The sequence below is a fragment of the Megascapheus bottae genome, chromosome 32 (assembly GCF_031878675.1).
Source record: "Megascapheus bottae isolate mThoBot1 chromosome 32, mThoBot2.hap1, whole genome shotgun sequence".
Classification (NCBI taxonomy): domain Eukaryota; kingdom Metazoa; phylum Chordata; class Mammalia; order Rodentia; family Geomyidae; genus Megascapheus; species Megascapheus bottae.
In genome coordinates, this window is record NC_143540.1 from 2356061 (window position 1) to 2382948 (window position 26888).

Genomic DNA, 26888 nt, shown 5'->3' on the forward strand with positions numbered 1-26888 from the left:
GAGCTCAGGGCCTGAGCACTGTCCTTGGACTTTCTCAAGGCTAGAGCTCTACCACTTGAGCCTCAGCACCACTTCCAGTTTTTTTGTATGTATGTGGTACCAAGGAATCGAACCCGGGTCTTCATGCATGCTAGGCAAGCACTTTAACCACTAGGCCCAACTCCCAGCCCTGGTCTCAAATTTTTTAAAGGGCTGGGAGTGTAGCCTAGTGATAGAGTGGCTCAAGTGGTTGAGTGCCAGCCTTGAGCAGAAAAGCTCAGGGATAGAGCCCAGGTCTTGAGTTCAAACCCAAGTAGTGACACAAATAAAAATAAAACAAAGGAATGTATAACTTATTAAAGATCATAGCATCTTACCATTGGGTCTGTATGGGTTCTCTTTCCTGTGTTACAGTGGATTTTGTTTGTTTGGTTTTCTCAGTACTGTATATCTTTCGACTTTATCTCATGCCAAACAAGGTTTGTTTTGCACTCTTTATGTTCATTGCTGATGTCTGTATTCCCAGCATGAATCTGAGATGCTGTACCTCAGCCACTTACATTACTAGCCACCCACCTGGAAAGGCAAAAGAACTAAAAGAGCCCCTCGGTGTTTGCCTTCACATGTAGTTTTTTCTTTTTTCCTTTTTGTCAGTCCTGGGCTCGACCTCAGGCCTGTGCATTCTCCCTGGGCCTTCCTGGCTTTTTCTGAGTAGTTAATTGCAGAGAAGAGCCTCATGGACTTTCCTGCCAGGGCTGGCTTCAAACTGGGATCTAGATCTCAGCTTCCTGAGTAGCCAGGATTGCAAGGCATGAGCAACTGGCACTTGGCTGTTTGGGGATTTTGCTTAAGACAAGAGCTTCCCCTCTGGCTAGCCTAGAACTCCCTATGTAACCAGGACTTACTGTGAATTCTTGATCTATCTGCATGTATCTCCTTAGTGCTGGGATCACATACATGTACCAGTGTGCCTTGCTCATTCCTTTCCTTAAAAGCAAGGATAGGAAATGAAGTTGTAGCTTAAGTAGAATGCTAACCTTGCTAACTGTGAACACAAAAAAAGCTCAAGGACAGTGCCCAGGCACTGAATTCAAACCAAAAGGGCAACACTTTAAAAAAAAAAAAAAAAGTAACTAATTGCTTGAAAGTCTGAAAATTTGTCTGGGTTCTGGTGGCTTACACCTGTAAATCCTAACTACTCACGAGGGTGAGATCTGAGGTTTGTGGTTCAAAGCCAGCCTGAGTAAGAAGTCTGAGACTCTTACATCCAATTAACCTCCAGAAAACTGGAAGTGGACCTGTGGCTCAAAGTAGAGCACTAGCCTTGAGTGAAAAAGCTCAGAAAGAACACCCAGGTCCTGAGTTCAAGCCCCACCAGACCAAAAAAAAAAGTCTGAAATTTTGAATTAAACATTTTGATTTATTTTCTAGGTATGAAATCATATCTTTAGATGCTTGGCGTATAGACATAAGCAAGAACAAAATAACCAATGTTGACCAGAAGGCATTATATTTCTGTGGATTCCCTACTCTGAAACACATCAAGCATAAAGTCAGTGGCTATTTAAGTCAGAACGTTTTCATCTTATTAAGTATGAAGTGATTATGGAGAAAGAATTATGATTAATTCTTTGAATTCTTTCATAGTTTTTCTTGAAGAAAAGTGGTGTTCAGGTATTCCAGCAAAGCAGTCGTGGAGAAAACATGATGTTGGAAATCTTAGTGAATGCAGAATCAGATGAACCTGTAAGTACTTTGCCATTCATTTATCATGTGTTTAGTAGTATAAAACGTTTGTGTCTACCAGTGTGTTTAACAGAGGTATAAATGCATAACTGCTGTAACTGCATTTTTCAGCAGAGAAAAATTAACCCACAGACTAGATAGATAGCAGTTTAAGAACCTTTATAATTGAAGCTCAGTGAGTAAAACTTTGGAAAGAGAACTGTTACATGCAGAGGTTAAGTGCAGACTCCCGGCAGAGCGCTGGGCTTGAGGTGCTGTTAAAGACCTGAGTCAAAAAGGTGTAGGTAGCCAGGTGCAGTGGCTCAGCTACTCAGGACCCTGGGATCTGAGGATCCAGGTTCAAAGCCAGCCCGGACTTGAAAGACCTTGAGACTCTTATTTCTAATTCACTACCACCAGAAAAGGGGAAATGGTGCTATAGCACAAAGTGGTAGAGTGCTAGCCTTGATCTGAAGAGCTCAGGAAGAGCACCCAGGCCCAGAGTTCAAGCCCCATGACCAACAAAAAAGAAAAAAGAAAGAAATTCAAGACTGGGAGTATAGCCTAGTGGTGGAGTGCTCACCTAGCATGCACAAAGCCCTAGATTCAATTCCTCCATATCACATACACAGAAAAAGTCGGAAGTGGTGCTTTGGCTCAAGTGGCAGAGCGCTAGCCTTGAGCAAAGAGTGTCCAAGGACAGTGCCCAGACCGAGTTTAAGCCCCAAGACTAGCCAAAAATAAACCCCAAAACAATCTGTGGAACTGAGTAATTTTTTCCCCCAGATGCTGTAGCTATAAAGCAAGCACAAACATGGACCCGTGTTCCTAATTAAATGTTCATTTTGTTATACTTGCCACAGAAAGAAATGACATCCTTTCTCTTAATATATGAAACAAGAGTCTTTTTTTATACATGAACTCTGACCTTCATCATTTTCCTTATTTATCAGAAAACTACTCAAGATAATATCACCCTAATTAGGACAGTCTCACATATTATATGTGAATTGAATTGTGTAACCTAATTACTTTGACTCATCCTATTTATAACTTCAGAAACTTAAATCACATTGGGAAATTTTGCGTGGACCTAAAACATGAATGACTTTTCTGCTTTTACTTTTAGAGTATAGAAAATGTAGCTTCATCAGTGCTTGGAAAGTCTGTCTTTGTTAATTGGCCTCATCTTGAAGAAGCTAGAGTTGTGGCTGTATCAGATGGCGAAACTAAGTAAGACTGGATTTCAAATTTCTCTAAATTTACTTTGCTATTTAATGACTTACTCATTTTATGTTGTTGTTGTTGGTTGCTGGGCTTGAACTCTGGACCTATTTTCTGGTGATTAGAGGTAAGAGTCTCCTGGTCTTTAGTGTGGGGGCTTACTGAGTAGCTAGGATTACAGGCATGAGCCACTGCACACTCATTTTTTTTTTTAACTGATGAAATTGTTGTGAGAATATTTGTAACTGGGCGCTGGTGGCACACATCTGTAATTCAAGAGGCTGAGATCTGAAGATCACGGTTCAAAGTGAGAGTGGGCAAGTAAGTTCTTGAGACTCTTATTTCCAATTAACTCCAGAAATCTGGAAGTGGCGCTGTGGCTCAGAGAGATAGAGCCTTGAGCAAAAGAGCTCAGGGACAGCACCCATACAGATTTCAAGCACCATGACTAAAGGGGAGAAGAAAAAAAATATTTGTACTCTATATTTGAATATTTGTGTTTTATATAAAATGAAACTTCTTTAATCATAACACTTGAAATTTAGCCACTATTGTCAGTTTGTTATATGCTGCTCAAGATATTTTAGATTATATATTCTTACATTTTTCCTCTCTTTTTCTGCCTAATATCCTGGTAGTTTTACGTCCAAATTTATTATTTAGTGAATATATTGCTGTTTCTGATAATACTTTTCGTTTTTTACTTTGAAGGTCACACTGCTAGAACTGTAATTAAAGCAAAAAATAGGAATTACATGATTTTTGTTTTAATTAAGGTTTTACTTGGAAGAACCTCCAGGAACACAAAAGGTTTATTTGGGAAGAACTCCTCCACCATCTAAAGTCATTCACCTTGGAGATAAAGAACAATCTAACTGGACTAAAGAAGTACAAGGCATTTCAGACCAGTGAGTGTCATACAAAAAATTGAGCTTGAGCCCACCTCCCCCCCCTTACCCCCCTCCCCACCCCGTGTCTTAGCTACTCTGGAGGCTTGAGATCTGAGGATCAAGGAGGTTCAAAGCCAGCCTGGCACAAAAGGACCTGAGACTCTTATCTCCAATTAACCTCTAGAAAAGGGAAGTGGGGCTTGGCTCAAGAGTAGGGTGGTAGCCTTGAGCTGAAGAGCTCAGGAATAGCGCCCAGGCAAAGTTCAAGCCCCATGACACCCCCCCCCCCAAATAAATAGTAAAATGACACAGCCAGAGGAGCAGAGTTAGCCTTGTTCAGTTTGTCACTGAAATGCCTCACCGGGAAACCTCTATGAAGACCTGGTGATAATTTCTTAGCCTGTGTATGCTTTCCAGCATCTGATACTAGTATCCAGTTAGTTCTACCCTGGTAACAGAACGACGTGTCTAGTAATTAGGTTAGGTATACAGAACTGCTTGCATATTTATTTAAAGTGTTTGATTATGCATTGCAATTTAGAAAATGACTAGTATTCTAAACGGTATATGCACTCATACATAAATATTTTCACTTTCCTTATTTCTCTTAGATACCTGAGAAGGAAAGGAATAATAATAAATGAAACATCTGCACTTGTGTATGCTCAATTACTTACAGGACGTAAATATCAAGTCAATCAAAATGGTGAAGTTCATCTAGAAAAACAGTGGTCAAAACAAGTTCTTCCATTTGTTTATCAAACTCTTGTTAAGGTGAGGCTCCTTTCTGTCTGTGTCCATGAGTGTGCACTGTATGAAAGACTCCGATTTCTTCTTCTGCACAAGGGGAACACATCCCAGCAGTGTGTGGTGAGTTAGCTGTGAGGTACATTCACCTGTGAGGCCTACTTGATGCCAGTCAGACACTGCTATGTGTGCAGCTGAACTTTAATGATTTAATCTCTAAAACAAAATTGCCAGCCGGGCTTGGTGGCTCAGTCTTGTAATCTTAGCTTCTTAGGAAACTGGAAAGGTCACAGTTTAACTCAGCCCAAGGAAAATCGTTCACAGAAATTTTTCTCAGCGGAAGCTGGATTTGATGATAGGCACTTGGCACCCCAAATAAAGAAGGAAGCATGAAATAGGTTTGTTGGGTGATTGGTGACTTCTAGCAACCCAGGAGGCTGAAATCTGAGAAACGCCGTCCAAAGCCAGCCTAGGCGAGAAAGACTATGAGACTTTGTTGTTGGTGGTGGTGGTGGTGGTGGTGGTGGTCATAGGACTTGAACACTGGGCCTGGGTGTTGTCCCTGAGCCCTTCAATTCAAGGCTACCGCCCTACCCCTTGAGCCACTTCTGGTTTTCTAGTGGTTAATTGAGATAAGAGTCTCACAGACTCTGGGCTGGCTTTGAACTGCGATCCTCAGATCTTAGCCTCCTGAGTAGCTAGGATTACAGGCATGAGCCACCACGCCTGGCTAAATTCTATTCTTTAAAAATATTTACCTTAATTTGATATTTCCTCCCAGCACCCAGGAGGCTAAGACAGGAAGATCTCACGTTTTGAAACTAGCCTGGAGCCTGATCTCAAAAGAAAAAAAAAAAAAAATGGCCCTGCATAATGATGCATACCCAATATTTTAGCTCCCGAGAAAATGGGGGCAGAAGATCTTAAGTTCAAAGCCAGCCTAAGAAAGGGATCCTAGCTCTGAAACAAAAATTGTCAGGGCCAGGAGTTTGGCCAAGTGGTTAAAGTGCTTGCCTAGCATGCATGAAGACCTGGGTTTGATTCCTTGGTACCACATACATAGAAAAAAGCCGGAAGTGGTGCTGAGGCTCAAGTGGTAGAGCTCTAGCCTTGAGAAAGTCCAAGGACAGTGCTCAGGCCCTGAGCTCAAGTCCAGGACTGGCAAAAAAAAAAAAAAAAAAAAAATGGGGCCAGGAGTTTGGCCTAGTGGTTAAAGTGCTTGCCTAGCACACACGAAGACCCAGGTTCAATTCCTTTGTACCACATATATAGAAAAAGCCGGAAGTGGTGCTGAGGCTCAAGTGGTAGAGTATTCTAGCCTTGAGAAAGTCCAAGGACAGTGCTCAGGCCCTGAGCTCAAGCCCAGGACTGGCAAAAAAAAAAAAAAAAATTTGTCTAAAGGCTGAGGACAAGTACTTGCTTTCGAGAATTTGGCTGATGGCTCACCCTCATGTAAAAATAAATTTTGCCTTCTGACACACAGGTACACACATACAAAAAGGCTGAAGGCATAGCTCAAGTAGTCAAGTGCAAGGGCACGTGTTCAATCCATAGTTCCTGACCAATAAATAAAAAATAAATCTCTAAGTAATGTCTGGAAGCTGAGATCTGAGGATAAAGATTCAAGGGTAGTCTATGCAGATAAATCATCCAAGAGACTCTTTATCTCCAGTAGGCATTTGCCTTTTGTTTATACCCTTATATATGGTATATAAGGGCATACATTTTTTTTGCAAGCATAGCCGTTTCCCCTTTATCCAAAGTTTTGCCTTCTGCAGTTTTAGTTATCTGCAGAAACCAAGATCAGAATATACTCAATGGGAAATGGCAGAATTAGGCAATTCATATATTTTTATTTTTTCCCCAGTGCGATGACATCTAGTGCTGCCCCATGTGGGATGTGAGCCTCTGTCTGTCTGTCCTGCATGTCTATGTTCTGTGTGCTTTTTTTTTTTTCTTTTCCTGATCCTGGGGCTTGAACTCAGGTCCTGGGCACTGTCTCTGAGCTTTCTTTGGTCAAAGCTAGCACTATACCACTTGGGCCACAGTACCATTTCCAGCTTTTTCTGTGTATGTGGTACTGAGGAATGGAACCCAGGGCTTCATGCATGCTAGGCAAGCTCTCTGCCACCAAGCCACACTCCCAGCCATTCTGTGTGCTTTTGCTACCTATACTGTAGGCCCTGAATCCCATCTCAGTTACCAGCTTGACTGCTGTGGTGTCAGGACAGTGCATGTGTTCATAAGCATTGGCTGACTTGGTATTGAACTCAAAGTGCAAGGGTGTTGATGCTGGCAGTGAGGGTGCTAAGAGCAGCCACAAGGTAAAAACTTAATTTAAAAGACTAAAGCAAATTTAAAAAAAGACCCACAATGCCTAATGCCAGTACTTCACATCTGTAATTCTAGCTTCTCAGGAGGCTGAGATGTGACAATCACCATTTTAAGCCAGCTTGGGGCAAAAAAAGCTATCGGACAGCACACAGGCTCTGAGTTCAAGCCCCAGTACTAGCATAAAATAATAATCATAATACCATGGAGATGTTGCTAACATGACAGTATTGCACTTCATACTGCAGAAGTAAGTAATGGCCACAGTTGACAATGAATACCTATCGTTCAGCACAAAGAACAAAACAGGGTGCATTTGAAAGACAGAGAAAGAGCACATCCACATAGTTTACTGTTACCGTGCCTGATTTATAAATTAAACTCCATGGTAGGCATGCACATATAGGGAAAAAATGTGTCCTTGAAATTTATCTCTCCCATGAATCCTATGATTTTATTGGAAGGGGAGTCTAGTATAGAGCATAGATTTTTCTGGGTTGGCTGCTTTGCTATGTGGCTGTACTATCATTTCTTCATCTAAAAAGTGTGGTTAGTAATAGAGTCTGCTATGTAGGATGTCTTGAGAATTCACTGGCATAAGCCTATCAAAGAGGGCCTGGCATATAAGAAGTAGATCATTTTTTCTTCTGTGATTATTATGTGCAAATGGTTGAGGTTTGATCATTTCAGACTGCATCAACATGATGTACAATCTGTAGACATTTGGCCCTGATGAATTATGCTTATGTTTTGTTTTATATAGGATATCCGAGCTTTCGACTCTCGTTTCTCCAGTATCAAAACGTTGGATGATTTGTTTCCTGTGAGAAGTATGGTCTTTATGCTGGGCACTCCCTACTATGGCTGTACTGGGGAAGTGAGTTTTAATTTTGTTACTAACTAAATTTCCTTCCTGTTATCAAGTTGATAAATTTATTTAGCCTGTCTTAATGAAGTGAAATAGAATATCAAAAGAGAAATACAAGAAAATTGACTTATATAACTTATAAACACAATATTTATTTGAATTTATTTAGGCGCTCTGTGTATTCCCTTGTAAGCGGCTTAGGTCAGGAGACAGGCAAAAGAATTCAAACCTGTTCTCTAGTCTAATAAATTTATTTATTATAGTGTTAAGGATAAAGTAATTTTAAAACTATTTTAGATACCTTATAGAGTTAAATGAATTTAAAATTTGTAGATGCTTTGAAGAAATCCTGTTCTACCAAAAAAAAGGTGTGTGCAACTATGGAATGGGAGAAAATAAGAAAATTTCTGTGGGAACAGATTTGGAGGTATTGGTGTGAATTTGTGATTTCTAAAATACACGTTTGTAGAATCATATACATCTGTATAGTATATATGTGTGTAGCTGTACATGCCTATTTTCCAGGTCCATTGATTGAAAAAATAAAGAAGCAAAGGCCCCTTCCAGTAGCAGTGAATACCAGTAGCACTCAGATTATTTTTTTTATTTTTTATTTTTTTGGTGGGTCATGGGTCTTGAACTCTGGGCCTGGAAGCTGTCCCTGAGCTCTTCAGCTCAAGGCTACTGCCCTACTCTTGAGCCAAGCCCCACTTCCCATTTTCTAGAGGTTAACTGGAGATAAGAGTGTCAGGTTCCTTTGTGCCTGGGCTGGCTTTGAACCTTGATCTTCAGATCTCAGGCTCCTGAGTAGCTAGGATTACAGGCGTGAGCCACTGTGCCTGGCTACACCCAGCTTTTGACTGCTAATATCATATCTCATAAGAGTAATCTCAGTCAGTTGGCTGCTCATAGTCCTAGGACAAGGAATCCATAAAATGTTGTAGAAATAAGGGCTCAGAAGAGCAGTGGGAACACAGCAGAAACACAGGAAGAGGTTCAGGTCTCCTGACTGGTCAAGTCTGAGATAGTATGAATACTAGAATAATTAAATCACTGAAGGAAAATGGAAATTCAAGATTCCATGGAGATGATTAAGATCATAGGGAAGAGATGGTTCTTGTTTCTAGCAGCATATCAAAAGTGAAGTGGGGCTATGGATATAGCTCACTGGTAGAGTATTTGCCTAGCACATACAAGGTCCTAGGTTCAATGACCGGCACTGAGAGGAAAAAAAAAAATTAGCTGATTTTTTTGCCTGGTTTGGCAGCATACACCTGTAATCCCAGCCCTCCAGAGTCTGAGGCAGGAGGATCTTGAGTTGGAGGCCAGCCTAGGCTACATAGTAAGATATTTATCAGTATAAACTTATATGCTTAATGACTACTATAGTTTTATAATAAAATAGTCTTAGGAAATTAGTAAATAATAAGTGAGTTTTATTAATACTGAAATATTTAGAAGTAAGGTATATAGTGTATGTAATATCTCCTCCAATGGTTCAGAAAAATAATAGCTTCTTTTTTTGGGGGGGGGGGTTATGGGGCTTGAACTCCGGGCCTGGGCGCTATCGTTGAAGCTCTTCAGCTCTAGGCTATCGTCCTACCCCTGGAGCCACAGCCCCACTTCCCATTTTCTAATGGTTAATTAGAGATAAGAGTCTCTCAGTGCCCTGGCTGGCTTTGAGCTGCCATCCTTAGATCTCAGCCTCCTAAGTAGCCAGGATAAAAGCATTTTAAATGGGCCTTCTGTATGGGTTGTTTTAATTCAGTTAAATATTAGCATACCTCTGAGGAAACTTTATGGAAGGCCGAAATACCCCTAAAAATTTTATCCTCAGGTCTGTCTGTATTGGACAAAATGGACAGTTCTAACTCTAGAGGATATTGGTTCATCATTATGTATGAACACAGTACATAATATACACAGTACAAAACTATTAAAACCTATTTTTAATGTTCATAGTAGGTGAATCTAGGTAAATGGTGTCAAGTCTCCTTTGCACTATTTTAATAACCTTTTGAAAATTTGAAATTATTTGCAAATGTTAATTTTTTTTTTTTTTTTTTTTTTGCCAGTCCTGGGCTTGAGCTCAGGGCCTGAGCACTGTCCTTGGGTTTTCTCAAGGCTAGAGCTCTACCACTTGAGCCTCAGCACCACTTCTGGCTTTTTTTTTTTCTATGTATGTGGTACCGAGGAATCAAACCTGGGTCTTCATGCATGCTAGGCAAGCACTTTAACCACTAGGCCAAACTCCCGGCCCATCAAATGTTAATTTTTTAAAAGAATGACTCCTATTTTATAATATTACATTTACTTAAAAATTCCAAGAGAATTTCGAATACCTCATTTTATTGCCATGCTCTATTTTAGAAATGAAACCATGGAAATAAATAGAAAAACAAAAAGCTGCGAAAGCGAGTAAAACGTACTGCGATTTTGTTTATTCCACTCCAAGGTGCAGGACTCAGGTGATGTGATGTCGGAGGGTCGGATCCGTGTCGTCTTCAGCATCCCATGTGAGCCCAACCTTGACGCGCTCATGCAGAACCAGCATGTGAGTGCCACAGCCAGCGCTGTTTCATTGGCAGTCATGGTTTTTATCACATCCTTCAAGCGTATTTCACATGTTTTATGTGAAGAAAGTCCTAGAATCCTTGCTCTCAAAAATGTGTATAAATCACATCCATCTTCCTTGCCATACTATATATACACCATAGCTAAGGTATAGAAAGAGCCCAGATGGGACCTGGAGTTTGGCCTAGTGGTTAAAGTGCTTGCCTAGCATGCATGAAGACCCGGGTTCGATTCCTCAGTCCCACATACATAGAAAAAAGCCGGAAGTGGTGCTGTGGCTCAAGTGGTAGAGCTCTGACTTTGAGAAAGCCCAAGCAAGGACAATGCTCATGCCCTGAGCTGAAGGCCAGGACTGGCAAAAAAGAAAAAGAAAAAGAAAAAGAAATAGCCCAGATGTCCTACAGCAGATGAGTGAATCAAGAAAATCTTGTGCGGGCCGGGAGTTTGGCCTAGTGGTTAAAGTGCTTGCCTAGCATGCATGAAGACCCGGGTTCGATTCCTTGGTACCACATACATACAGAAAAGCCGGAAGTGGTGCTGAGGCTCAAGTGGTAGAGTGCTACCCTTGAGAAAGTCCAAGGACAGTGCTCAAGCCCTGAGCCCAAGCCCAGGACTGGCAAAAAAAAAAAAAGGAAAATCTTGTGCGTGCATTCAACTTTACTCATCTGTTAGAATTATATTATGTCATTTGCAGGAAAATGGATGGACTTAGAAAAAAAATCATGTTAAATGATTTTACAAAAGGTTCATGTTTTCTCTCATACGTGGAAGCTAGATCTAAAGTACAAGCATGCATAATAACATGCATTTAAACACAAGCTGCCTAAGGAGGAGAAGGAGGCGTGCAAAGGTGTGACTCCACTGGACACCCCCTGGACAGTTTATCAAACCGAATGCTGTTTTGGGATTTGGGCATGAAGAAAGGTGCAGGAATGGAGGGAGGCAGCCAGAGCCAGTGTTGTCACTAGATTCAGTGCATATTCATTGTGGAACAATTTGTAACTTGGGCCAGGAGTTTGGCCTAGTGGTAGAGTGCTTGCCTAGCATGCACGAAGACCTGGGTTTGATTCCTTGGTACCACATATACATAAAAAGGCTGGAAATGGTGCTGTGGCTCCAGTAGTAGAGTGCTAGCCTTGAGAAAGTCCAAGGACAGTGCTCAGGCCCTGAGTTCAAGGCCCAGGACTGGCAAAAAAAAAATACATATATACATATATACATATATACATATATATATGTATATATGTATATATGTAACTTGAGGGTAGTGACAGTGTACGGTTAAAAGGAGGAGAATGATGGTAGGGTGACATTGACCAAGATTTGTTGTACTTATAACCTGACTTATGGAATTGGAACCTCTTTGTACAATTATTTAATAATAAATTTTTTTGAATTTTTGTAAATCTAGCCTAGCACAGGCAAATGTGTGGGTTTATTCCCAGCGCTACAGAAACCGAAGGGGGAAAAGAATGAAAATCTTTAGGGGGAAAACAGTCACAGAAAACCTGGTATTGATCCATAGTGTTTATTTTGAGTTATTTTCAAAGTTATAAGAGGCACTTTGCTTATCTTACCCTGTTCCTACAGGTGTGATACAATATTGTATAAAGCCTTTTATAATAATTCAGAGCCTCCATTTTCAGTTACAAGGGGCAAAAGGCCTTTCTGCATAGGTTACTTACCTTAATTCAGTTAAAAATGGACTAGCGGGCTGGGAGCGTGGCCTAGTAGTAGAGTGCTCACCTAGCACGCATGAAGCCCTGGGTTCGATTTCATGGTACCACATACATAGGAAAAGCTGAAAGTAGTGCTGCGGCTCAAGTGGTAGAGCTCTAGCCTTGAGAAAGTCCAAGGACAGTGCTCAGGCCCTGAGTTCAAGCCCCAGGACTGCCCCCCCACCCAAAAAAAAAAAAAGACTACTGGGAAACCATGTTTAAGTTCACAGCATCCAAATAAGAATCCTTACATTACCACAATCCAGTGGTTAGTGTTGTCTTAAATATCTCCAGATTTTTACTGTAAACTTACATTTCCATAATTGACCTTTTTTGTTTTTTATATTTAAAGAAATATTCTATAAAGTACAACCCAGGATATGTGTTGGCCAGTCGCCTTGGAGTGAGTGGATACCTTGTTTCAAGGTTTACAGGAAGTATTTTTATTGGAAGAGGATCTAGGAGAAAGTAAGTTTATGTTAGAGAAATTTACTTAAAGTGGCAAAAAAAAAGTTTCAATACATAGTCTTTAAGTATTTTTCTCTTAATTGCTGTGAGTTTTCTTTTAAAATTGTGCGTAAATTATTCTGGTGGTCACCTTTTATCTGAATGGCATATGTTGTAGATCCTTGGAGAGACTTTTTTTAGCAGCTAAAAACTTGAACCTTGAAAAAAGGTATCAGAGTGTGTGTGAGCCTCGATAATGTATTTCCTTGCATTTTGATATCTTTTTTTTCAGAATTATATAATTTATTTGCATGCCTTTTTAAACTTGGGTTTTAAAGCCCTTCCTCTTTTTTTTTAAATTACTTCTAATTGGAAATAACCATAAATAAATGTAGAACATTCAAAAAGCAAGCTTTTCTAAGAATTGAAAACAAAACATTTTCTTGCTTATACAAATTTTAAAACGTGTGTGTGTGTGTGTGTGTGTGTGTGTGTGTGTGGTTTCACTTTAGCCCCCATGGAGACCATAAAGCAAATGTGGGTTTAAATCTCAAATTCAACAAAAAAAATGAAGAGGTTCCTGGCTACACCAAGAAAGTTGGGAGCGAGTGGATGTATTCATCTGCAGCGGAGCAGCTCCTTGCCGAGTACTTAGAGAGGTAAAGGGGGCTTATCCACTCAGAACCGAAGGCGTGCTAGGAGATTGGGGAAGTGGTGCTCAAATAGTAGAATTCTACCCTTGAGCTGAAGAAGAGCGCAGGGACAGCTCCCAGGCCACAAGTTCAAGCCCTGTGACAGACAAAAATAGAGAAAGAGAGAGAGAAAGAGAGAACGAACACTTTTGAGAAGTAAAGAAGCTCCTCTGCCTAGAACTTAGAGATATGAAGGAGGGCATCTGTAAATACACGGAGCCTTTGTGAGTACTTAGCGGGATACGAGCCACACACAAGTCTCCTAGTGTGCCACTGGTTAGGTTTGCTCATTAAGAGTTTCAGAGGGAAATAAGGCTGAGTTACTTAGAAGAATGATGTTCACTTCTGATCCACACTTTAAATGTTCACCTTTGGTTACAGAAAGGGACTCATCAAATTCAATTTGAGTTCACCCTCATGAAGATTTTACAAGTATATGAGTGAAATGATTTCCCCCTCATCCCCTGGGAAGGTTTTGAGGGTATAAGAATAGTATGACTTGGGCCGGGAGTTTGGCCTAGTGGTTAAAGTGCTTGCCTAGCATGCAGGAAGACCCGGGTGCCACATACTTAGAAAAAGCCAAAAGTGGTGCTGTGCCTCAAGTGGTAGAGCTCTGGCCTTGATAAAGCCCAAGGACAATGCTCAGGCCCTGAGCTTAAGCCCAGGACTGGCAAAAAAAAAAAAAAAAAAAAGAATAGTATGGCTGCTGGGCTGGTGGCCCCCACCTGTCATCCTAGCTACTCAGGAGCCTGAGATCTGAAGATCAAGGTTCAAAGCCAGCCAGGGCACAAAAGAACCTGAGACTCTTATCTCCAGTTAGCCTCTAAAAAATGGGAAATGGGCTTGGCTCAAGGGTAGGGCCGTAACCTTGAGCTGAATAGCTCAGAGACAATATCCTGGCCCAGGATAGGGTGAGTTCAAGTTCCATGACCCACCAAAAAAAAAAGCTGGAAGTGGTACTGTGGCTCAAGTGGTAGAGCTCTGCATTAAGACAGCCCAAAGACAGTGCACATGCTTGGAGTTCAAGCCAGGACTGGCAAAAAAAGAAAAAAGAATAGTATGGCTTATAATCTTACAACCGCTATTCCTTAGTAGTCACATCCCTTAATAATAGTATAGGGACTGGGAATGTGGTTCAGTGGGAAGAGTGCTTGCCTGGCACTGGGTTCAATTCCTCAGTACTACATAAGCAAAAAAAAATTTTTTTTTAATTTTAAATACTATTATAATAATAAGTCCTCAAAATACATTAATATCACCATGAAGATTCAGATTTATAGGAATTTTATAGGAACTTAGCCATCTGTACAGAAAGCCATATTTTTGTTTCTATAGAGCTCCAGAACTATTTAGTTACATAGCCAAAAATAGCCAAGAGGACGTGTTCTATGAGGATGATATTTGGCCTGGAGAAGAAGAGAATGGGTAAGTTCAATGCCGGGGTCCATTGTAGATGCAACCAATTCATCAAGAGTTTCTCATATAATCTGCTTTGTTTTATTTTGTATTGGTTTTTTTTTGTTTTATGAATTATAATTCATAGTTCTCAGAAAGTTTATATGAGAATTTTGAACACTCGTAGTTTTAATTAAAGCCGTGTGCAGTGGCTCACATCTGTCATCCTAGCTACTCAGGAGGCTGAGATCTGAGGATTCCAGTTCAGAGCCAGCCCAGGCACTAAAGAATGTAAGACTCTTATCTCCAATTAATCACTAGAAAATGGGAAGTGGTGCTGTGGCTCAAGTAGGGTGATGGCCTCGAGCTGAAGAGCTCAGGGACAGCATCCAGGCCCTGGGGTAGGGTGGTCACCTTAAGCTGAAGAGCTCAGGGCAGTGCCCAGTCCCAGAGTTCAAGTTCCGTGACCAACCAAAAAAAAAAAGTTTTTAGGCCAGGAGTTTGGCCTAGTGGTTAAAGTGCTTGCCTAGCATGCATGAAGACCCGGGTTCGATTCCTCGGTACCACATACATAGAAAAAAGCCGGCAGTGGTGCTGAGGCTCAAGTGGTAGAGCTCTAGCCTTGAGAAAGTCCAAGGACAGTGCTCAGGCCCTGAGCTCAAGCCCAGGACTGGCAAAAAAAAAAAAAAGTTTTTATTAAAATGAAAAACATGATTATTGTTTTTGTTATAGTGCTGAGAAAGTCCAAGAAATTATTACTTGGCTAAAAGGACATCCTGTCAGTACGTTGTCTCGTTCTTCTTGCGATTTACAAATTCTGGATGCAGCTATTGTTGAGAAAATTGAGGAGGAAGTTGAAAAGTGCAAGGTATTAACTTACTTTCAGTAATCACAGTTATTGATAAGCTGACATTAAATGGACTTTTCATTATTTTACGAGCAGTTAACTTATATTTCAACTGTCTAATGTATTTACTAAATCAAATTAACAAATGAATGTTTTTTTGACAAATATTCTAATCCTTCTCTGGCCATTAGTATATCTGAATAACTAAATATATTTTATCATACAAAAACTATACCACTTGTTTTATTACCTGTAGCATGCCCTATTTTAAGAATTAATATTTAGTGAATCTAATCATGTTAGAATATGTGTGACTGAGAAATAAGATTAATACCCATGCCTTCTTGTTTAAACTACATTAAAAGATACAGTTTATGGGGCCAGGAGTTTGGCCTAGTGGTAGAGTGCTTGCCTTGCGTGCACAAAGACCCGGGTTCGATTCCTCTGTACCACATACATAGAAAAAAAAGCCGGAAATGGTGCTGAGGCTCAAGTGGTAGAGCTCTAGCTTTGAAAAAGTCCAAGGACAGTGCTCAGCCCCTGAGCTCAAGCCCAGGACTGGCAAAAAAAAAAAAAAAGTATCTCTTTTTTTTTTTTTTTTTTTTTTTTTTTTTTTGCCAGTCCTAGGGCTGGAACTCAGTATCCTTGAGCTTCTCAAGCTAGACCTCTACCACTTGAGTCACAACGCTACTTCTGGCTTTTTCTGTGTATGTGGTACCGAGGAATCATCTATGCTAGGCAAGCACTCTGCCACTAGGCTAAATCCCCGGCCCTTTCATGTTTTTTTTTTTATATTCTTTTGTTTCAGTGTAGTGAACATTGTCTTGGTTTTAACTTGTGATTTTCCCCTCGAGCCCCCCACATAGCTAGGACAACAAGGTGAACGCTGCCATGCATTGCTTTTTATTGGTTGAGAGTCTTGAAGAGTCCTGCCAATTTACTGCCCAGTCTGATCCTTTCTAATCTCTGCTTGCTGAGTAGCTAGCATTGTAGGCATGAGCCACTGTGCGCAGCCCTAAAAGCTGGGTTCCAAAGAAAAATGGTCTTTACATGGTTAAATCACTACCTTTTTTCCATTAGGTAAGAATTCAATTTAAAACAAAAACAAAAACAGAACACCATGAGTAATAGTTGATGGGTTGTAGTACACGTAAGTTACTTGCGCATTCTTGTTAGATAAAACAGGCTTCTCATTTCACAAATGGAAGGAAGCTGATGCTTGAAGTATGAATTCACAGAGCTAGCAGGTAGGAAAACCAGGAGAAAGCTCTTTTCTCAGCATTTCTTAGCCAACATTTGAACATCAAGAAAGGCAAAGATGAATGCCAGCTAAATTCTTGAAGGTAGTCACAAGACCTCTAATTGTCATTACTTTATACCGTTTTTCTTTGCTGACCATTTCATTTTCTTTGTAATGAAAATAAGCTCTCGTTCTAATAGAATGGCATGGACATACACTGTAAAAGAGACCTTTGTAGTCTTTGTGTTAGAGATGTACCTTTGGGAGGGGAGGGTTCCTTACACTGAGGTTGGTGGTACATTTTGAACTGATAACCATTTCACACAGACATACTCACCGAGGAGCTGCAGAGCAGCTGAGGAGTGGAATGCTTGGTGGACATGCACAGACTCTGGGCTGGATCCCCAGCACATGGTGGGGGGAGGGGGTGCTTCTTAGACATAGCATAAAAATGAACCTGCGCTGTGCCTTGGTGGCTTACGCCGGTTATCCTAGCTACTCAGGAGGGTGAGAACTGAGGATCACAGTTCAAAACCTGCCCAGGTAGAAAATCCTGTGAGACTCTTATTTCCACATACATAGAAAAGGCTGCAAGTGGTGCTGTGACTCAAAAGTGGTAGAGTACTAGCTAGAAAAGCTCAGGGACAGTGCCAGGCCTCGAGTTCAAGCCCCACAACCACCACCAACAAATTATTAATCTGTACTAAAACTTGGCAGTTTTCTCTGTCTTAGTACATCAGAAATTTTCCTTTGTAACAATGTCAGCTGCAGGCATTGTATAAATGTTTATCTTTCCTTGCTGCAGTTGCAAAACTGTCAATTATTTTTTAACTCAATCCTTGAATACTATAATGTAATATTTTAAATGTTTTGTTCATTCCTCAGCAAAGAAAGAGTAACAAGAAGGTGCGAGTGACGGTGAAGCCCCATTTGCTCTACAGGGTACGTTCCTGTGAAAGGGTTGTTTTCACTTTGTTGTTGCTTTCACTTTGAAAGTATAAAAAGAACAAAAATAATTTTAAGCTGGGCATGGTGCTGCATACCAGCACCAAGAAATCTGAGGCATGAAAATCAAGAGTTCAAGGCCAGCATGGGCTACACACTGAGTTCAAGGCCTATCTGAGCCATTTAGCAAGACACTGTCAGAAAACAAAAAAGTTTTCAAGATACCAGGAAAACCTTTCATTGTAATTAATAAGTCTCTTCTTTTCAGCCTTTAGAACAGCAACATGGAGTCATTCCTGATCGAGATGCAGAATTTCGTCTCTTTGACCGTGTTGTAAATGTGAGAGAGAATTTTTCAGTTCCAGTTGGCCTCCGTGGCACCATCATAGGAATTAAAGGGGGTAATATCTCAATACTTACTCTCTTCAGCCGTATTTATATTGCATGACTATAGACTGAGGTTGGGAAGATTGCAGTTCAAGGTGAAATAAATAAAATAAATAAGAAATCTTTAATAAGTTGAAGATTGTGATTACCTTTCTGGGGAATTTATCTCTTAAGGCACTCCTGTTTCTTTCTTTTTCATGTATTTTTATTGTAATTAATAGAAGGGTTACATGATATTCACCAGATAGAAGGTGCACTACTTCACATTGATACCCTTTCTCATGTTTTGGTCCCCATTTCCCTTTCTTTTCTTTTCTTTTCTTTTGCCAGTCCTGGGGCTTGAACTCACAGGGCCTGAGCACCATCCTTGGACACTTTTTGCTCAAGGCTAATTCTCTGCCACTTGAGCCACAGCACCACCACTTGTGGCTTTTTCTGTGTATGTGGTACTGAGGAATCAAACCCAGGGCTTTGTGCATGCGAGGTGAGCTCTCCACCACTAGGCCACGCTCCCGGCCCAGGTACTCGTGTTTCCTAACTTACATGATACTGATTGGGCTGCTGTCATTCTTCATGGTGATGAGGAAGGTTTGAAATAGGGTCTTGCTCTGCTGCAAATTGACCTGAATCCCTGACCCTCCTACTTTGGTTTCCAAGTGCTGGGATGACAGGCAACCACCACCATGCTTGCTCATATGCAGAAAATAAACACCCCATGCACTCTAAAACCTTGCTGCTAATACTTGATCCATCTCTCTCTGTGCCTGTCGCCAACAGCTAATAGAGAAGCTGATATACTGTTTGAAGTATTATTTGATGAAGAATTTCATGGAGGTTTAACAATAAGGTAAGGTTTGTATTTCAGGTTACAGCCCTTCTTTGTGAATATGTCCAAGTGACCTTGGACTTTGCATCACTTGTAAATTCATTTATCTACAGTTTGAGTTCATCGCTCCTAGGATAATAGACAATAGAAAGACGTGCTTTCTGCCCTCATGGAATGTTCAGTTTCATGAGATAAAATTAAGCAACTGACTACAACTGTCAGTCATTTAGTTAAAATGTGACAAGTACAGGGAAGGAGAAATATGAACCGGGAGAAGAGGAACAAGAGAGAAGACTGCTCAGAAAGACAGGCTCGAGTGAGCCATGTGGGACGGAGGGCAGGGAGGACGGAGATACCTGCACTGGTAGAAATGTCCTTTGAATCCCATGATATGTGGTCACCATTATGTATTTTAGCTGAGTTGCAAGTGGCCAAGGAAGGTTAGAGTGGCTTGAGAAGTGAATGGCAAACTTAGTAATGGAGACAGGAAAGGATTCCTTTACTATGAAGGGAAAGAAGGAGGGCTTGGGGGTGGCTCAAGTGGTTGAGCACTTACCCAACAAGTATAGGACCCTGATTCAGAACCCAGTATTTCAAGGAAGGGAAAGAGCAAGACCCTGGAGGTCAGCAGGTTTACAGGAGGAGGGGTGGACTGTTTATTTAAAGTGGGTCTGATCTGAGCTCGTTTTTAGGGAATACGAGGATCATGATAGATTGAGAAGGGTACCATGGTGTGTTTCAAAGTATAAGCTGTCAAGCTTTGTGTTGGGCAACATAAGCTGAAAAACAATTATTTTTCACTACCTTTCAGTATCTTCATCTACAACGAAGACACATGTATTCCTTAGATGTATTTCCCATTTCCTTCCTCCCTTCTAAATTTAATCTGGAAACCTGAAGTAAATCTAACTCAGTTTCTTTTTCTCCTCTGTATTTGTTGATAGGCAATTGCAGTTTAAAATTATTCTTTTAGCTAGGTGCTGGTGGCTCACACCTATCATCTTAGCAGCTCAGTAGGCTGAGAATTGAGGATCGTGGTTCAAAGCCATCTCAGGCAGGAAAGTCCATGAGACTCTTACCTCCAGTTAATCACCAGGAAACTGGAAGTGATGCTGTGGCTCAAAGTGGTAGAGTGTGTGCTAGCCTCGAGCAAAAACAGCCCAGCTACAGTGCCCAGGCCCCAAGTTCAAACCCTATGACTGCCAACACCACCAACAGAATTACTCTCTTAGCTTTCTTGTATGGAATCCTGCTTTCAGTCATTCTCCAAGTGGTCCTCAGGGTGCTGAGACTGCTGTGCCTGGAATACATGTGGCACCCAGAGCCCTTCCTGGCTGTGCCCTTCAAGTACAACCAAGGAATCCAGACCTTCCCGGCTATCACTTTTCATCAGAATGTTTGATTACCAGTAACTTTCACCTTTTAACTTCCACATTCGTTGTTGATGGTAGTTGGTTGTTTTTTGTTGTTGTTGTTGTTGTTGTTGTTGTTTTTGTGAGATAGAGTGTCAAGTATGTATCTGTTCTGATGAGGGTGTTTCCATCCCAGAATTGCTTACCTTCTCCCTGGCACATTTAACATTATTTCCCTCTGACTGTAACTTTTAGATGCTCACCTGGTAGAGGTTACCGGCTGCCAACAAGTGCCTTGGTGAACCTTTCTCATGGGAATCGCTCTGAAACTGGAAACCAGAAGTTGACAGCTATTGTGAAACCTCAGCCAGCTGTGAATCCGGGTAGCTCAAATTCATCAGTTTCATCTGGGCATTTGGGAGGCCTCAACCATTCTCCTCAGTCACTTTTTGTTCCTACTCAAGTAAGTCTCTCAGTCTTAATTTCTCCCTACTCTCTTTACAAGTCACAAATCATTGGAGGCTTTCTAAATGGAAACCTAATTTGACTTCCTTCTTCATTTTGATTACAAAGTTTTGATTCAGCAGAGTGCAAGTGGCTCATGCCTGTAATTCTAGCTACTCACTCAGAAGGCTGAGATCTAAGAATCACAGTTCAAAGCCAGTCTAAGAAGGAAAGTCCTTGAGACATTGGGGGGGGGGAGGTGGAACAGGGCAGTCCTGGGGTTTGAACTCAGGGCCTGAGCACTGACCTTGAGCTTTCCTCAAGGCTAGTGCTCTACCACTCAAGCCACAACACCACTTCCAGCTTTTCTATGTATGTGGTACCAAGGAATCAAACCTGGGTCTTCGTGCATGCTAGGCAAGCATTCTACCACTAGGCCAAACTCCCAGCCCTTTTAAAAATTATTTTTAGTGTAAATATCTTGTCATGTTCCATTAACAAATTATTTGTGCTTTTCTAGGCAGCTGCTAAAGATGACGATGAATTCTCTAACATTTGGCAGTCCTTACAAGGATCTGGAAAAATTCAAAACTTCCAGCCAGGTCTTCAAGAGAAGGTACATGTCTTAGGGATGCTCGTTAACTTAAGTTTTTCCACTGGAATATATAATCTGTTAGCACTTGGTTTTCTTAAATATGAATGAGCAAGTTTATATACCTCTCCAGAGATTAAGAAGTACAAGAGAACTGGACTATAGCTCAAGAGGAAAGAACACCTCCAAGAGTACAGACTCAGAGCAAAAGCAAACCTAGTCTGGGCACCGGTAGCTCACTCCTGTAATCCTAGCTACTCAGGAGGCTCAGCTCTAAGGATAACAGTTCAAAAAATCCCCCTGAGAGATTCTTTTTTTTTTTTTTTTTTTTTTTTTGGCCAGTCCTGGGGCTTGAAATCAGGGCCTGAGCACTGTCCTTGGGCTTCCTTCAAAGCTAGAGCTCTACCACTTTAGCCACTTTGTGGGGGAGGGCCAGTCCTGGGCTTGAGCTTAGGGCCTGAACACTGTCCTGGGACTTTCTCAAGGCTAGAGCTCTACCAATTGAACCACAGCACCACTTCCAGCTTTTTTTTTTTCTACATATGTGGTACCAAGGAATCAAACCCAGGTCTTCGTGCATGCTAGGCAACCACTAGGCCAAACTCCTGGCCCAACTTCCAGCTTTTTCTATGTATGTGATACTGAGGAATTGAACCATAAGGTGAAAAAAGAGAAAAGAAATAACTTCACATAGTACATTAAGAACAACAATCACAAAGATAAACCTCTTACTTCCACATGCTATAGTTCATTTCGTTTAGTATCATCCTATATGATCATATGTACATATCTTTTGAGCTATTGTGATCCTCTGCTAGGAGAATCCTAGATGTGTACTAAGTATTACAAATGAAGGAAACTTTGGGGTAGTTTTCTAAATTCTGTTCATCTTTTCCATGTGAAGTTTGTTTTTCTAGTAAGCCTATGTAATTTTTATAAAAATAATAAAAGTTAAGAATAAAATGTAATTCGAACTTGAAGATTATGCTTAACTAATTTGTAAAAATTTTACCTTTTAGGGTACGATTCTACCTCAAGAAATAAGTCAAGTAACTCATCAGCATAAATCCCGATTTAATGACAATGTTAAATATCAGCAAAGAAAACATGACCCTCACCAAAAATGTAAGGTTTTTTTTTTTTTTTTTTTTTTTTTGCCAGTCCTGTGCTTGAGCTCAGGGCCTGAGCACTGTCCTTGGACTTTCTCAAGGCTAGAGCTCTACCACTTGAGCCTCAGCACCACTTCCGGCTTTTTTTTCTATGTATGTGGTACCGAGGAATTGAACCCGGGTCTTCATGCATGCTAGGCAAGCACTTTAACCACTAGGCCAAACTCCCGGCCCCAAAAATGTAAGTTTTAAGTTAGCATGTTTATATGCTATTTGCTTCCTCACAAAAATAAATTAACAACCATATTGAGATATAATTCACTACTGTAAAATGCATTCATTCTTTTAAACTATAGTTTTTTGGGTTTTGTTTGTGGTGCTTTTTTTTTTTTTGTATTTTCATATAATTGTGCGATCAACACTCCTATCCAAATTAGGAACTTTATTTATTTTTTGGTGGGTCAGGGGGCTTGAACTCGCCTTGTGTGCTGTCCATGAGATCTTCAGCTCAAGGCTACCACCCTACCCCTGGAGCCACAGCGTCCACTTCCCATTTTCTAGTGGTTAATTGGAGATAAGAGTCTCATAGACTTTGATGCCTGGGCTGGCTTTGAACCACAATCCTCAGATCTCAGCCTCCTGAGGAGCTAGGATGACAGCCATGAGCCACTGCACCTGGCTAAAATTTTTTTGATTTGTTGTTTTATTTTCTTGTTTTGTTTTGTTAACACATGTTGGTTTACATGTTGGTGAGATTCAGTATATTTTGACACACAGATTCGGCATGGATGGATCAAATCCATAGTAAAGTAGCTGGTTAGCCTCAATTACTTTGGCTACTTTTTTGTCAGGACTGACAAACATCTTCAACCCCGTAACGCAGAGAGGCAGAGGCAGGAAGATCACGAATAAAGCCAACTTGGGCTCATGTAGAAGATCTACCTCAAAAGCAAGGATGAAGCTGGGTGAGGCGGCTCACACCTGTCACCCTAGCTACTCAGCAGGCTGAGATATGAGGATCAAGGTTCAAAGCCAGCCCAGGCACAAAAGGACCTGAGACTCTTATCTCCAATGAACCTCTAGAAAAGGGGAAGTGGGGCTTGGCTCAAGGGTAGGGTCGTAGCCTTGAGCTAAAGAGCTCAGAGACAGCACCCAGGGTGAGTTCAATCCCCATGACCCACCAAAAAAAAAAAAAAGCAAGGATTAGTGATACAGCTCAGTGGTAGAGCATTTGCCTAGCACGTGGGAGCCAGTGTATTTAATTCCCAGCACCACAGAACACACAGTAACTTCATTGTGCTGATTGAAACTGGACTCGAATTCAAAATTAGAGTTCTCGGGAGAGAAAGCAAGTTATTTTGTTTGACATTCGGCATGAGAGAGACTTGATTTTCATCTGGTCTTTCTCAGGACCTCAAACAAGATCTTACTTCAAAACAGGAACCTCAGCATTCCTTAAATACCAGGAGTCAGTAAGTTTTAGGACAGGACCCTAGTACTGTGTAGGCCATGACTCAGTACTTAGGGAGGTAGCATAGGAGAGCTTTTCCAAGCCTCTATGGCTAGATCATTCTTCAGCTTTCAGATCTTTCTAGTTACTTTTTTCCCAGATGTCTCTACCACCTTACACGGTTGTCAAGTTCATTGCCTTTCATTGTTTTCAAATGTAGCCTGAAGGAGAAATGTTTTCCATGCTGGTTCAAGCCTACCAAACTCAGACACTTTGCATGTGGGCTATCCCAGGAATTAACACAAAGAACAAGTTGCAATTCTTTGACCACTGCTTTGAAAGCAGTCCAGCGTCGTTTGCTGTGCTGTCATTGGGTCTTTCCACCAACAGTGGCTACATGAGGCTGGGGAGTAGAATATGGGACTAGAGCTGAGGATTTTGTTTTGTTTTATTTTGTTTTGTGCTGGACCTGGGGCTTGAACTCAGGGCCTGGGCATTGTTGCTGAGCTTTTTGCCAAAGTTAGTGCTCTACCACTTGAGCCACAGCACCACTTCTTTTTTTCTGAGTGGTTGATGGGAAATAAGGATCTTCACAGACTTTTCTGTCCAGGCTGGCTTCCAGCTGCAATTCTCTGACCTCAGCCTCCTGAGTAGCTAGGATTACAGGCGTCACCACTAGAACCAAGCTTACAGCTTTGTTTGCGATGCTAAATATTTGGTCAGATTAATTGTTGTGAAGTAAACTTTTTCATTTACCAAAAACTCAATTTTTCTTTTCTCTAGTTAAAGAAGAGTGTAAGAGTCCTAAAGTTGAATGTCAGTCACAAAAAATGTCCAGTAAGCAGGTAAGCTTTCTTAAAATCAAATTTTAGTAGCTACTTTTTTTTTCAAGTACAAATTGGTGCTCAATGACATCAGGTTGAAGTTTGCCGATTTTTCAAGAATTAACAAGGTATGTAGTAGGAGGGCAGGTGTAGTACAGACTGACAGCCACTCAGAAGGTAAGTTACACAGCTAGAACCCAGGATTTGAAACCAGAGGCACCTAAAATCTAGTTTGGCCATTTAATAGTAGACCCAGCTATACTGAAAATACTATTAGGATGTGGTAAGGTACTGTTGTCTGTTGAAGGCTTTCTTCCTGGCTTGAGGATTACTCATCTTTTTTACATTTGATTTTGTTAGGGGAAAATAAAGAAGAAAGAAAAGAAAAGCTTGTTTATCCTTTTCTTTTGATTTAATACTGGAGCTTGAACTCCTGTGACCTCTCACTGAGCTTTTTCACTCACCACTGTCCATCTAACACTTGAGCCAGGGTCATTTCCAGCTTTTTCTGTGTATGCAGTACTAGGGAATCATACCTAGGACCTTGCATGCTAGGCAAGCATTCTACCACTAAGCCACATTCTCAGCCCTTGAGCCATGCTTCTAGTCTGATATTTTTCTCATTAATTAGAGATAAAAATAATCTCAGACTTTTCCTCTAGTTCTCAGCCTTTTTTATACTTGCATCAGATTAGTTTCAAATTCACTATTCGCTAGGATTACAGCCTTGAAGCCTAGGCCCTGAGTCCAAAGCCCCAGGACTGACAAAAAAAAAAAAAAAAAAGGCAATTAAAGTAACTCTAGGGCCGGGAGTTTGGCCTAGTGGTTAAAGTGCTTGCCTGGCATGCATGAAGACCCGGGTTCGATTCCTCAGTACCACATACCTAGAAAAAAGCCGGAAGTGGTGCTGAGGCTCAAAAGTTCATTCTGACTTTTTTATAGACTTTTGGAGGTCCTACCAAATGTAAAAATATCAAGCTGTTGAAGAGAAACGAAAGTTCAGGAGTCACAGAAACCCAAAAGGTTGGCAACTGATTACTTAAATATCACTGATAAATTAAAAGGCCTTCATTTACTTTCTCTTTCCAGTCTATTAATACCTGGGATGATAGGGTGGTAATTTTTTTAGCCTAAAACTTGTAGCTCTATCTTACATCCTCTGTTTTCCTCTTCCTATGTGAATGTTTGCTGTTTCAGCCTAGCTCTGGAATGGAGAACTTCTTAGCATCTTTGAATATCTCTAAAGAAAATGAAGCACAATCATCTCACCACGGAGAGCCTCCAAACGAAGAGCATTTATCCCCACAGTCTTTCGCTCTGGTTTGTATGCCACAGTGCTCTTGCTCATGCATTCGTGTCACCCTGCTGTGAGGAAAGCTAGGCTACCACGGGGAGCTTAGCCATCTTTTCTCTTGTTACACCACCGCCCCCCACCCTTTAAATATTGTGATTAGCTGACAAGGCCCAAAGTTAAACACAAAGGTATTATTTCTATGCCTGGAAATGTGGATTTTTGAAAAAAATCTAATCTTGATATTTAATTTAATCTTGATTTGCCTTTCTCTGTGTGAATGTCGTGAGATCTTCATTTCAACAGTGGAGGCACATTTTTGCCTCGCACATGTGTGGCCCTGGGTTTCATCCCAACACCTAAAAGTAGAGGAAAATTGGTAAGCTGTGGAAATCTTAAGGTAACTTTTCTTTTCCAATCCTTCCATCTCCGTGTGGACCATCCAAAACAGAAGGGAACACGGATGCTTAAAGAAATTTTGAAAATTGATGGCTCAGACAGTGTGGATCGTAAGAATGAGCTGAAACAGTTTGGCAACGAAGTTGCTACCTCCTCTAATAAAAAAGATGAATATGGACTGTCTTCCCAAACTAAACAAAGTAAGAATACTAATACTAATAATGCCATTTCAGAGATCCAAGTTCACTTGCTCCTTTTTACCATGTGCTTTTTAAAAACAAACTCGTGGTTTTAGCTAATCATAGTGGCTTGCATTCGAGCTACTCCAGAGGCCGAGATGGAGGGATGGATGGTAATGGTTGGAGGCAGTCCAAGCGTAAACTTAGTGAGACCCCTGTCAACCAAAGCTAGATGTGGGAGCACTGTTGTCTGTGGTCCCAGCTAGGCAGGAAAACGTACATAGGAGGATTGCAAGCCAGGCCAGCCCAGGCAAAAAAAAAAAAAAAAAAAAAAAAGACAAGACCCTAATTGTAAAATAAGAAAAGAAAGGCCATAGGAGTGGCTCAAGTGGTCGAGTATCAGACCACATACA

The 26888-nt window shown here is 41.0% G+C and overlaps 1 protein-coding gene across 1 annotated transcript in view; it reads left to right on the forward strand.

The window, feature by feature from the left end:
• Xrn1 (5'-3' exoribonuclease 1) overlaps positions 1 to 26888 on the forward strand; it is a 53378-nt gene that overhangs the window by 21827 nt on the left and 4663 nt on the right. The window contains exons 17-37 of the mRNA XM_090323359.1: positions 1411 to 1531; positions 1627 to 1725; positions 2834 to 2937; positions 3705 to 3836; positions 4430 to 4592; positions 7660 to 7773; positions 10220 to 10318; positions 12409 to 12524; positions 13016 to 13162; positions 14531 to 14620; positions 15323 to 15458; positions 17563 to 17619; positions 17891 to 18023; positions 18787 to 18856; positions 20443 to 20654; positions 21156 to 21247; positions 22243 to 22348; positions 24566 to 24627; positions 25549 to 25629; positions 25804 to 25926; positions 26349 to 26496. Coding sequence (XP_090179485.1) covers positions 1411 to 1531; positions 1627 to 1725; positions 2834 to 2937; positions 3705 to 3836; positions 4430 to 4592; positions 7660 to 7773; positions 10220 to 10318; positions 12409 to 12524; positions 13016 to 13162; positions 14531 to 14620; positions 15323 to 15458; positions 17563 to 17619; positions 17891 to 18023; positions 18787 to 18856; positions 20443 to 20654; positions 21156 to 21247; positions 22243 to 22348; positions 24566 to 24627; positions 25549 to 25629; positions 25804 to 25926; positions 26349 to 26496 — 2405 coding nt within the window. The remainder of the gene's footprint in view (positions 1 to 1410; positions 1532 to 1626; positions 1726 to 2833; positions 2938 to 3704; positions 3837 to 4429; positions 4593 to 7659; positions 7774 to 10219; positions 10319 to 12408; positions 12525 to 13015; positions 13163 to 14530; positions 14621 to 15322; positions 15459 to 17562; positions 17620 to 17890; positions 18024 to 18786; positions 18857 to 20442; positions 20655 to 21155; positions 21248 to 22242; positions 22349 to 24565; positions 24628 to 25548; positions 25630 to 25803; positions 25927 to 26348; positions 26497 to 26888) is intronic.